Source organism: Apaloderma vittatum, unplaced genomic scaffold, assembly GCF_000703405.1.
Source record: "Apaloderma vittatum isolate BGI_N311 unplaced genomic scaffold, ASM70340v1 scaffold23611, whole genome shotgun sequence".
Lineage (NCBI taxonomy): Eukaryota > Metazoa > Chordata > Aves > Trogoniformes > Trogonidae > Apaloderma > Apaloderma vittatum.
The window spans coordinates 1-11580 of NW_009698845.1; the positions used below are offsets into that span (position 1 = coordinate 1).

Genomic DNA, 11580 nt, shown 5'->3' on the forward strand with positions numbered 1-11580 from the left:
TTAGCGAGAGCTGCGTGAAGGTAGGGCCCCGGGAGGCAGCTCGGTCCCCTGGGAGGGATTCCCAAGCTGCCTGGCCTGTGCTGGGCGTGTGAGTGCTCGCCAGTTTGTTCAGCGGGTCTTTTAATCCTTCTCTTCTTTGCAGAGGCTGCTGGAGATCGCAGAAGGCTCAGAGTTTCTCAGGCTGCAGGTGGAAGGAGGTGGCTGCTCTGGATTCCAGTACAAGTTTTCTTTGGACACAGTTATCAGTCCTGATGACAGGCAAGGGCAAAGGGGTGTAGTGGGAGTCAGGTGCGACTGTTCTTTGCAAAGGTGACAAGAGGTGGGGGTGCAACATGATAGTGTCTTATGTTGAAGGGAAGGAGCCTGTGAGCTAAGTGCTCAGGCTGTGTTTTTCTGTTGGGTCTGCAGCAGGTTTAATGGTTAAATATGCTGAATTTTTTGCAGGGTGTTTGAACAAGGTGGTGCCCGTGTGGTTGTGGATGCGGACAGCCTGGCCTTCGTGAAAGGTTCCGTAGTGGACTTCAGCCAGGAGCTGATTCGCAGCTCCTTCCAGGTGGTGAGCAACCCCCAGGCAGAAAAGGGTTGCTCATGTGGGACTTCCTTCTCTGTCAAATTCTGACTGGACTTCCCAGGGATGGACACCGTCTTGCAAACACTTCCTGGCTTCAGAGGGTTTTTACTTCTTCTCCCAGCTGCTCCCTCTCCGTCTCCCTTACCCTGTAACACAGCTGTTACACATGACTCCAGCTGTGCATGTATCTGCACTGAGCCTGTATCCAGGACTCGTTTGCCTTCACTTCAGAAACATGAAGTAGCTGTGAGCACGCACATGGGAGCATCTTCAGCGCCTTGTGAACCACCGCCCACGTGGTGCTGACTTGCCTACCCTGTCCTGAATGTCTCTGCAAGAGATGGCTGTATATATAGGTGTGTGTGTATTGAAAGTTCTTACTAAAAAAAAAGTCTTTGAGATTTATTGGTACTGTGTGTGCATTCCCGTGTGGGTAGAATCTGGGTTCTTTCAGGCCACTGTTGCTTATCCCTTGTCTTTCAGCTGAATGGGACTTGGAATCTCCCGTGCACCTCCCAGTGTTGTTGGCTCCCCACTGCCCAGTTCGCCGTGAGCTTTTACAGATACTTTGCCATTTGCTTACCCAGCAGGCTTTTCTCGGTCCCAGGAAACTACAGTGGTTTTGCTGTTAGTCCCTGGAATGAAAGTTTTTACTTTTTCAGAAAAAGTGAACCTAAAAAACTGAGCTAGGAAGAATTAATAGCTTATTTCTTTTATTTAAAAAAAAAAAAAGGCTTGTGTGTGTGTATATATATATATATAAAAATAAAATAGACAGCTGGAGGATGCTATTTTAGGCTGTTTCTAAACCTGACTTGGAATTTTAGGTCACACAAACTCTTGGGTTTCATAGTGTGTCTCCTGCCTTGACTTGCCAGCAGGAAGAGAAGTTCAGGTGACACAGGCAAAGGAAGATTTGCTTAAAGGTCCTCAAGTCCTTTTGACTTAGTTGTCTGAGATTCTTTTCCGTAACTTACTTCACTCTACTCTAACTCCTGCTTGGTTTGATGAAAAGAGTGAAAGAGCTCCTTTCCTTTCTGAAGCTCCCTTGGAATGTGAAAACTGGAAGTTTCCAGTATAATGACCTTTTGGTTAGGTGTTTTCTGTAATTTTTCATCTGCTGCTAGATGTCTTTTACATGAAAGTGATTCACCTGCCTCTGAATGGAAGGAGAGATGGGGAAGCTATTTTTGTTCCCTCTCTGTGTTTTATCTGATTGTAACTAAATTGTCCAAGACTCAAGTCTTTCTTGTGAGTGTGGGAGTGCTGCATGACTTTGATCTCAAGGAAACTGCTTATGGGAACCCATGAGCTTTTTAGGACTCCATGCCACATGCTTCCCAAGTGCCTTTCTAACCTAAACGGTACAGGCATACAGCACTGATCTGCCTATTGATTTCTAGCACTCGGAGAGTCGATAGCCAGCTAGTTTTGGTTTCTTCTGTAGTTGTTGCAGGAGTTCATATGTGATCTGCCCTGACTTTGTCACATAGGGAATATGGATAGGACTTGGAGCAGCAGCTCTTCTGGTTTAGACCTTTCCATTTTCATCTCCTGCTGTCAACAAGTTCTACGTAGTTATGTTGCTGTTGGAAGAAGCTGCATGGTGCACGGTCCCACTTTATAAAAGGAAGTAAAAGAATGTGATCAAAAGACTTAGCTAAACTCGTGTGGGATGTTTTGGCCCTACCCTTATGCTTCCAGGTCTTGAATACAGTGCTGGGGAGGTAGTAAAGCCGTTTTCCCCAAATTAAAGCCTGCCTTCAGCCCCTCTCAGCATGCAGCCTTCCTCTTGGATTACTGTTCTTACTAAATGTAGATGTGCCCTGCCTGTTCAACCTAGCCAGGTTCTCCCTTCGTTCACAGGTGAATCAGGCATGTGGTGTCCCCTTCCAGAGGATCCGCCTCTCCATCCCAGGGGCTACACAGAGGATGAGGCTTTGGGTCCCCACCAGCGTCAAGCCTGTGGCGGGGTTTGCGGTGCCCGCGGTTCCGGCAGTACTGCCCTGACTGCGCTAGGTGGACCCCTTGCTCCTTGGGAGTTGCTGCGCTGGGCGTTCGGCTTGTGTCGGGGCCGAGGGTGCCTCAGCTGCACGCAGGACCTGGGCAAGGACAAAAGTTTCTTTGCAGCCGCCTGTTTTGCAGGCAAGCTGGAGCTGATTTCATGTGGCATTGCAGCAACTGTGGTCTCTAGAAACTGCTCGGAGCTGGAGAGGTTCCCGCTGTTCAATACGTTGCTCTTGGCCTTCTAATCCTTCTTGGGAGCAGCTGTAATCTACTGGCCAAAGCTACCAGGCTTCCAGTCCCCGGAAGGGAGTGGCTGCAGAGGGTGGTCTGTCACCTCCAGAGTCCTGACTGTTAAAATAGTTTGTCAGTGCATCAGAAAGAGAAAACTTCTGTCTGTGTTAGGAAGTCAGCAAAGGGGTAATGTTAGCAGGGCGGTGTGAAGCTGACCTTGGTGAATTTGGGCTGTGCAGGCAAAAAGGGCTAGATCCTGGTTCCAATGGAGGGAAAAAAAAACCCCAAACCTGTCAAGGTTGGTACGCTGAATAGTCTTGCGGGGCAAAGATGACACTGTTCCATAGGCTGTGGGGCAAGACCAGTGGTGCCGAGAGAAGGGTGCAGAGGATTAAACAGGGGATTTGGTTGTGCCTAGACCCTGAGGGATTGCCAAGGCACATGTATGAGGGCACCACAGGGTGGGCATTGGTGGGAGCCCTTGTGCTGAACCACAGAGAAAAAGCAGGAGTACAGAGCTGGAGGTGCTGCTTTTGCTTAGTGGCAAATGAGAAACTGCAGTGGAAAATCTTTTTCTGCTCCCGCATGAAGAAGGAGGGTTCTCTCAGTTCACCCACCTGACAAGCAATGAATGATCAAGAAAGATATTTGTGGAAACCTACGTTAAGATGAAACTTCAAGGGAAAAGGGCACAATCATCAGTGCCACTGGGAGGTGGGTAGAAAAGGATGGAATAGAAACCCTCAGTTTGGTGAGCACTTGTTAGAGCTCTGCAGGAACTCGTTGGTAGGTGACCAGCACACCCTCAGCCTGTGACTCTGACTCTGTTCTTCATATGAGGTATCTACTGTTGTCTGCTAATTGTGGGTCCCTCTTTCAAGCTTCAAGCTAGGCAGTGGTAGAGAAATGCAGACTTTTGTCATGTTCCATTTCTTGTGGTTTAGGGATGTGCATGAGAATGCTGTGCTCATCTTTGTGGGCTTCTGCGTGGTATTGCTTGCTACAAAGAGGATTTGAGGGGTGAGTGGCTCTTATAAGACTGAGGGCCTGCCTAAGGTGGGTGTTAGGGGAACAACTGGCCTTCACACTCGAAAATTTTCATCTGCAAAACTTCACTAAGCTCAGTCCTCTCCCTCCTGGAATTGTACATCTACACAAAGCTGTTGGGTGAATCAGGAAGACAGCTTGGGGTGAGCAGCCACTACCCCCCAAATGACACCCACTGGGTTTTCTGCTTCTCCCACACTGCCTTAGGGCTTGCCTGAATCCAGCACCCGGGGGAGGAATCACTGAGCGGTGGAGGAGGCAATGACAGGAAGGCAGAAGTGCGTGACAGAAGGCTTCTCTTGTCTGTGTCCCACACTGTGAAGGCAAATACTTTTGTATCAAGGCTGTCTTCAGCCTTGCAGGCATTTTGAACATCTACTGGCAGCTGGAAGTAAAAAATACCAGAGTGGTATAAATCCCACTGTTAGCTAGTGAGAGGAGTTTGCTGAATTCCTCAGTTGCTGTATCTCCAGGATGAGCAGCTACGACATATGCTTGAGGACCAAACCACGCACTGTCTCTGCTAGGAAACAGCACTCAGGTTCATTAGCAGGGAATGTGATAGGATGTGCACCATCCTGATGCTTTAAAGTTCTCTTTGCTTATTTTCATGCACACCAGCTGAAGCTCTCGCCCAGCGTTCACCACGCTCCTCTGGAATGGGCTGGAGCTGCCAGAGAGACTGGCAGCAGAGAAAGGAATAACCTTGCTTAATGGTGTGTTTGATAGGACTGTCAGGCAGCCTGGAAAAAGAACGACGACTCAAGAAGATTGAGCATTGGTGGGAATAAACTGCAGCCACCTGTGTTGTATCAAACTCTTCCATTTGGGTAGTCTTTTTAATGCACCTTTTTTTTTCTTTTTTTTTTTAAGAGGATGAAACATTGAACCAAACACCATTAGGGGCTAGGTATAGGATTAGTGGTGCAGTTTGGATCTTGCTGGGTTCTGAGGAATATGTTTGCTCTGCGTGACTTCCAGGATTAGACTGCAACTTGGCTTTGATCTGTGCAGATACCTGCCCAAGACACAGCTCAGTAGATCATGGACTTGGGGTGGGTTTAGCATCCAGCTGTGGACAGAAGTGCTGTGGTGAGGCAGCTGAATGACAGCAAGATGGGCCATTACTCCAAGGCTGTGATTCCTTGCCCTTTGGGGAGCAGTTTGTGCACAGCGCTTCCTGCCTCTGGCCTTCCCAGCGCTTGTTCTGCTCTTAATATTTCCTGCTTGAGCAATAAGAGTTTATGGCCCTAGTCTTTGTGGTTGATTAGAGCCCAAGTTTGTGCCCCTGTTTTAATCAGTGCTCATTTACCTTTGGCATCCTTCAGAGAAACAGAATGGTATGTCTTTCAGTTGCCATGGAAACAGTGAGACTAAATGCACATTTCCATGGCAACCTGCCATTATCTTCAGCTCTATCTGTGGGTCTCGTTTTCTGACCATGGGGGTGGGGTGGTGAAAATGGAACTTCATCTCTTAAAAAAATAAAGTTTAAAAAAAAAAAAAAAGAAAAATAATACTACCACCACCATCATCACCAGCCCCTTTCCTCCTCTGGCTCAGGCTTGGGGCTGAGAGAGGCCTGTGACTGCTGCTGCCATCCCATGCGCTGGGACTTCGAGGTATTGTCTTCAGCTTCTTCTCTCCTTCACCCTTCTAAAAATAGACGTTCAGAACAATTTGATGACAGTGTTCCAGCACTTCTCTGAGCTCTTTGTTTCCTCAACGAATGTTCCCAGAAAAGGCCCTTGAAGTTAATTGAACTTTCCAACTGGTTCCAAAGGTCAACGTGTCCTGGCTCCTTTCGGTCCGAAGGGCCGAGGGTTAATTATGGGGTCTAAGACTCAGAGGAGAAGCCTTTGTCTGCTGGGACTGGGGACACCAGGGCACATCACATTAACCTCAGGAGGGACCTTCTTAGAATGGGGTCAGCATGGACTGCTCCAGGAGGTCATACCCGTCAGAGAGTTAGGGATCAAAGGCCATGCTCATCTGTTTTGTATGTGACTCAGGGGATGCAGGGCAGAGAAACCAGGTGCTTACTGTATGACAGGACTCGCAGCCCACTTGCCAGAAGTGCTCTTGGCCACTGCTAACACCTCTGCCACCTCCAGCCACTGAGTCAAAAAAAGGACAGAATCTGCTGTACTTTGAGCAATTGCACACAGCTGTTCCTTAAACCTATGTTCATTATTCTTGTTCTAGCTGGCTTGACCTTTAGCTAATTCCTCTTATTCATGGTCTAATGTTGGTTACTGCGGAAAATAGCTTGTGTCTCACAGTGGTCTAGCTTGATGCAATAGAGTCATCCATGGAGAGGATGTGGTAGAGCTCTCCTTCCACATCTGTCCCACTAGCCTTTCACAGATACTGAAGCAGAAGATGACAAAGCTCTGTCTGCTCAGGAGTTGGCATAGAGGTAGACGCACTCTTCGGAACAGGTCAGCCAGGTGAGGCAGGTACTGCTCAAGCACAACTCTTTTCCTTGCTGTAGTCTACCACAGCGCTAACTGCACATGTCAAAGAGCTGTCACAGTTAGCCTGGGTTTGTGTTGTCTCATCAAGGGGAGAACAAAGAGCCTTGTACATTGCTGAACTTGCAAGATGGAAGAATTACTGCCTGGATACACTGCCAAGGTTTTGTTGGGAGCTATTGCTTGGAAGACACTGAGAATGGCCTCTGAGATGTGGTGACCTCCCTCCCGAGCTGAGGTACTGAGCACTGGTACAAACTCTACACAATTTGCATGGGCGGAAGTTTGCTGGAGGATATGCTGCTGGTGCTGGGCCAGACTCAATGAAGTGCCGTGGCAGGGGATATGAGAGAAGGTTTGCTGTACATGCTCTGTGTGTGAAGCAGAGCTGCCCTGCAGCTGGCTGTGGGGAGCTGACCTGCTGCATGGCAGCCTTAGAGCAAAGACAGCCTTGGCTCTTCTCGCTGAGGACCACTGCAGGCTGACGGCCTTGTGCCATGGGCTGGAACCATAGGGAGGTTTGTCTGCAGGCCCACGGGTAGCCCTGCTGCTATGGCTCACAGGGCTGTACAGCTGGAGTGGCTTTAGGCTCTTCCCCTCATGTCTGGAGCAGCTGAGCAGGCATTGACTGAAGGAGTGACATGGCCCCTCTTTCAGCGTCTCCTTGGCACACGGGGGCAGTTCTCCTTGCCAGCGTCCTGCGCTGTGTTCAGGTGAGGGTGGCAATGCTCTGGCCAGCCCATCCAGCTGGCTGCATGGCTGGCTTCCATTCACCTCCGTGCCAACCTATGCACACTTACCACAAACTTTAGACCCGGAATATTCATGTTAAATATAGAAACTTCTCAGGGAAGAGCTAAGAGTGTTTAAAAAAGAGAATTCAGTAGCTGCCTTTGGTGGCAAAAGCAGGAATAATGGGGTGATGCAATTGTTAGCAGAACTTTATCTACCAGTGCCTGCAAAAGCTTAGTGGGGAACAGGGAAGCAGTGGGACTCTGTGGCAGATCCCTCGTCCTCTTAACAAAATGCTTCCCACTGCTGCCACTGTCCTATGTTCCCAGATAACAGGCACAGGCCAGAAATAGGACTGCCATGGTGAAAGAAGTTACTTAATCCTCTTCGAGCTAAGCAAAAATGTATCGGTGATGAGCCAATTCACAGGGCAGAGCTGAATTACATGGGAGAAAATTGTGTCTGCAAATTAAATGGAGCTCCAGCACTGTGGGAGAGAGAAGGCTAAACAGGCTGGTATGGGAGAAGGGGGAATAGCTCAGAGAGATGCTGTGGGGTGGAAGGCAACAGGAGGTATTTTGCTGAGCCACAGAAGCACAGGTTTGTGGACAGATGCAGAAGGCGGGAAGGCACTTAGAGCTGTCCAGGTATCGTAAAAGGCAGAAGAAGCTGGTGAGACCTGAGGGCCTCTGAGAAGACAAGAACTGGTGCAAGTATGGGGGTGTGCTTCACATAGCGAATAAGCCAGTGGAAGGAGGAACAAAGAACAGACAGCTAGACCAAGGGGATGCAGGTGCTGGGCTGAGTATGTGCCCACTGGGCACTGTCCCCGAGATACAGCTAGGGGAAGCAGATCCATGAAGTGACTATCTGCTCTGCTTTGTTATGGCTGAACTTTGGATGGTGGCAGCCTGTGAGGAAGGATCCTCAGCAAAAGTGCTGGGGCTTACGGGGGAAAGGAAGGGTCCTAAGCCCCCTGGTTCTGGTCCAAACATGAAGTAGTTCAGCAGAAGGACAGCTCATTGAGAGTTATTTTTCTCAAGACAAAAATGAGGGCATAACTTGCACAGAGAGGTCTCACCTAATGCTCAGGTGTGAAGGGCTTGCTATATGTGATTCTGCAAGCTTTTTCTGGCCCAGGGGAACCTGATCACATCCTCAGAGGGCTACTGAATTGTGTCCCTTTTCTTTAAAGTCTGTGCTCCCTTTTCCCCCTCCCCTCCTGCTCATGTTTTCCAGATGCAGTTGATTTATACATACTCATTCCCTTCCTCACAGGAATGAGTTTTGGTGTGTGTCGGTTGTGTGAGAGAAAAATTGATAGAGCAGGCTGCAGAGCAAAGCAGCTGGCATCTTTCTTAAGAGAGCCGCAGTCGTTAATTATAGGAGTCTAACTAAACCTCATCTCAGGCAAGAAGGATTTCTCCCTCCTTTCTTTTGTACCTCCCTGTGCAAGTTGTCACATCAAAGCCAGGATTCAGGGACGAATCAAAATGACACCCACCTTTTTGAATAAAAATGGGATGCCGAGTGCCAGGGAGCAGCTCCCTTTCTGGCTCCCTCCTCTCCCAAACTGGTACCACACCTCTCCCTGGCAAGGGCTCTGGACAGCACTTGTCCGTCCCTTGGGCTTGTTCCCACTTCTTCCCTGCCCCAGGCAGTGTGGTGAGTCAGCTGCTGCCTTTCTAGAACCTCTCAGGTCTGATCTGAGCACTCGGCTCAGGTCCGTGCAGCCCCGTACCTCAGGGTGGCAGGTTCCCCAGGGGTTCCTTTTATTAGCAGAGTCACCTCAGAGCTAGGGATTTCGGTTCCAGGCAGCTTCACATGTGCATCACAGGTAGAGCCAGCAGCACTGGACAGGATTTTCTCCATATGAATTTACCCCAGGGGAAAGAGGGGGGAAAGAGAGGGAGGAAACATAGCCTGGACATCCTTAAAACCTAACACTCCCTACGCATGTGCCTCTCTGATATGTTTCTGATGTTCCCAGTACAGGCCATGCTGTTGCCCTGTTTCAGAGACTGCCTACACAGATAACCTCATCTTAACATCGCCAGCTTGCTCACAACCTTTGCCTGTGTCACCCCATGATCTGTATTACCGAGATAAGAGCGCTTGCCGCAGCAGGCGTCTGCCTGCATTAGCAGCTGAGATATACTAAGAGGAAAGAGGGCTACAAACATACCTAGGGTAGATAAAGCTGATTTGCAGATGAAAGTTGCCATGTGTTTTTCTCAAACTTTCATGGGGCTGCCAGGAGATGTGTGTGCCTAGCCAGAGGTACCGTCATCAGAAGCTGATTTTTTGTGCCCCAGATGGATGTTCATAGCCTTTTGCTGGGGCGTGGGCAGGGAGAGAAAGGAAGAGGGGCACCGACTCGCTAATTAAGAGACTTTCTCTCTCTGCTGCCTTTCTGCTGCTCAGAGGGGGAGGCAGAACCTGTGCCTGATGAGAGCCTCTCACCAGTGCTGGGACCCCTCTTAAAAGCTGCTAAACATTAAAAAGAAAGAAAGATAAAAATCTGTAAGCGCTTTGATAGTGCTCACAAGAAAGTGAAACAGAAGAGCCTTTGAGCTGCACATGTAAGAAAAACCTCTTGTACATTGCTGGGGGAAGAAAGGCTGGTGGAGCCAAAATCTGGCAACGGTCCCCGGCTGGCAAGGGAGGTGCTTCTCTGCTGCAAGCTCCTGTCACGACTGATGCAGGGACAGAGAGAGGAAAAGCACAGGATCCTCTGTAGGCAATAACTAGCACCTCAAACCCACTGGGGTATCAGTGGGATGGGGGGGCAAGCTAGTGCTTGTCCTCTGCCTCCCTGCAGGTCTTGGTCCTAGGCTCACCCCCGCAGAGGTGCCCAGACTTGCCACATCGCACCCCCTCCTGTGGGGCCCCTTCCTGCTCTGGGAGCCCTCTGGCCAGGCAGCACCCCTCTTCCCCACATCCCCTGTGCTTCCATAGGAATCGGTGGTGTCAGCTGCACTGAGAAGCTGATGGAGGGAAATGAAGGTTTCACCCCATTCTGGGCCAGTGCTGGGGTGGGAGGAGAAAAGGAGCATCCTGATGTTTCTGGTGCTTCTGATGGAGGTAGCGGCACCTGGGATGCTCCAGTTCACCCACAGACAGGCCAAGGCATGAGGGTGTGATGGGAATCTGTAGCCCCCAGAGGCTCTGCGGGGCAGATTTGAGGGGACTGCATGTACCCTGGACTCAGCCCAACACAACCTCTGCACTGCCATGGGGCTACCAGCACCAAGTGGATGCCACCTCTGATTTTGTGTCTTCTCCTCTCACAGCCTCCATTTCTTTCCCCCACAGCCTGCTCCTTTTTTCCCCCCTTGGCACGTTGTCAGTCAATGAAGCCAGAAATTAATCTTTGGGTCTAATAGAAAACATGTTATGGGAGCTGGAGAGACACAGACAGCCTTGAAAGCAGCATTGGAGTAAAATCCCAGGGAGTGAGAGAGGAATCAGGTGATGGAGGGAACTATAGCTGTCCAAAGCAGTGCTCCAGCAAGAAGGAGAGTCCCAGGAGAGGTCCATGTACTCTTGGCACCACAGGGAGTGGATTTCATCATCTGCTGACCATCCCCACCTGTCCCCACACGGACAGAAGGAAGAGGGTCACCTGTTCATTTGAACCATATGGAAAACTTGGGGGGGACTTACAAAAAATAAAACAAAAACATCACTTCAAACCCCGAATGTTCCATATGATTTAGCATTTAAAACAAAACAAAAAAAAAGATTGAAAGATAGGTCAGCTTTGAGATGGAACTGTCATGTTGAAAGAAAGCCAAGCTACTTCATTTAGAAAATGTCTAAACAAAATGTTTTGACATTTTCAGGAAAAAATTATCCCATACATTTTCAGGCAAAACTTGCTAACAAATGTGACTGAAAATTTTGGCATCCTGAAAGCTGCATTTTGAGGCAAAGCTTGGCAGGTGCCAAACATGTTTCATATACTCCTGGACATAATCCAGGCATCCAAAGCCTGGCAGTGTTGGGCAGAGCCCAGGGAGCTGCCCAGGGAGTGAAGCTGCCCAGAGGTGATGGGCACAGACGAGGGTGGCACAGGTACTCACGGGTCTGCTCCTGCCTTTGGCTCAAACCACAGCTCTGCTGTGGGGTCAAAACTGGGGCCCTGATCATTTTTAGCATGTGATGGTGGAGAAAGGAACTCTGAATAAGCCAGAGCCACCTTTCGGTGGCTTGTGCAGCATCGGGGAGAGAAACATAGAGGTTTCTGGCATAATCATGCTCCTGGAAGGGGATTCTTGGAAAACCCCAGTGCATTATTTCCTGATTAGAGAGTGAGGAGCAGGCAGAGGCATAGAATGCTGCATCCCTGCCTGGCCTGTTGGAAAGTGTACATGCTTTTTAGCAGTGAGATTAGATGTCAAGAAGAAATTGCCATTTACACCACAGTGTATGTACCATTGTGTGCTGAGACCTCTAATCTCATGAGGCGCCTCTGTGCCAGGCACCAGCTGTGATATGGTTTCAGCCACCTACACC

At 49.4% G+C, this 11580-nt stretch overlaps 1 protein-coding gene across 1 annotated transcript; it reads left to right on the forward strand.

Moving 5' to 3' along the window:
* Positions 1-5: 5 nt before the first annotated feature.
* ISCA2 (iron-sulfur cluster assembly 2) lies at positions 6-619 on the forward strand (the record flags this gene model as incomplete). The annotated part of the gene is made up of 3 exons (XM_009878179.1): positions 6-20; positions 143-258; positions 445-619. Coding segments are annotated over 3 exons (306 nt in total), but the record flags the coding sequence as incomplete, so codon positions are not given.
* Between the last annotated feature and the right edge of the window lie 10961 nt (positions 620-11580).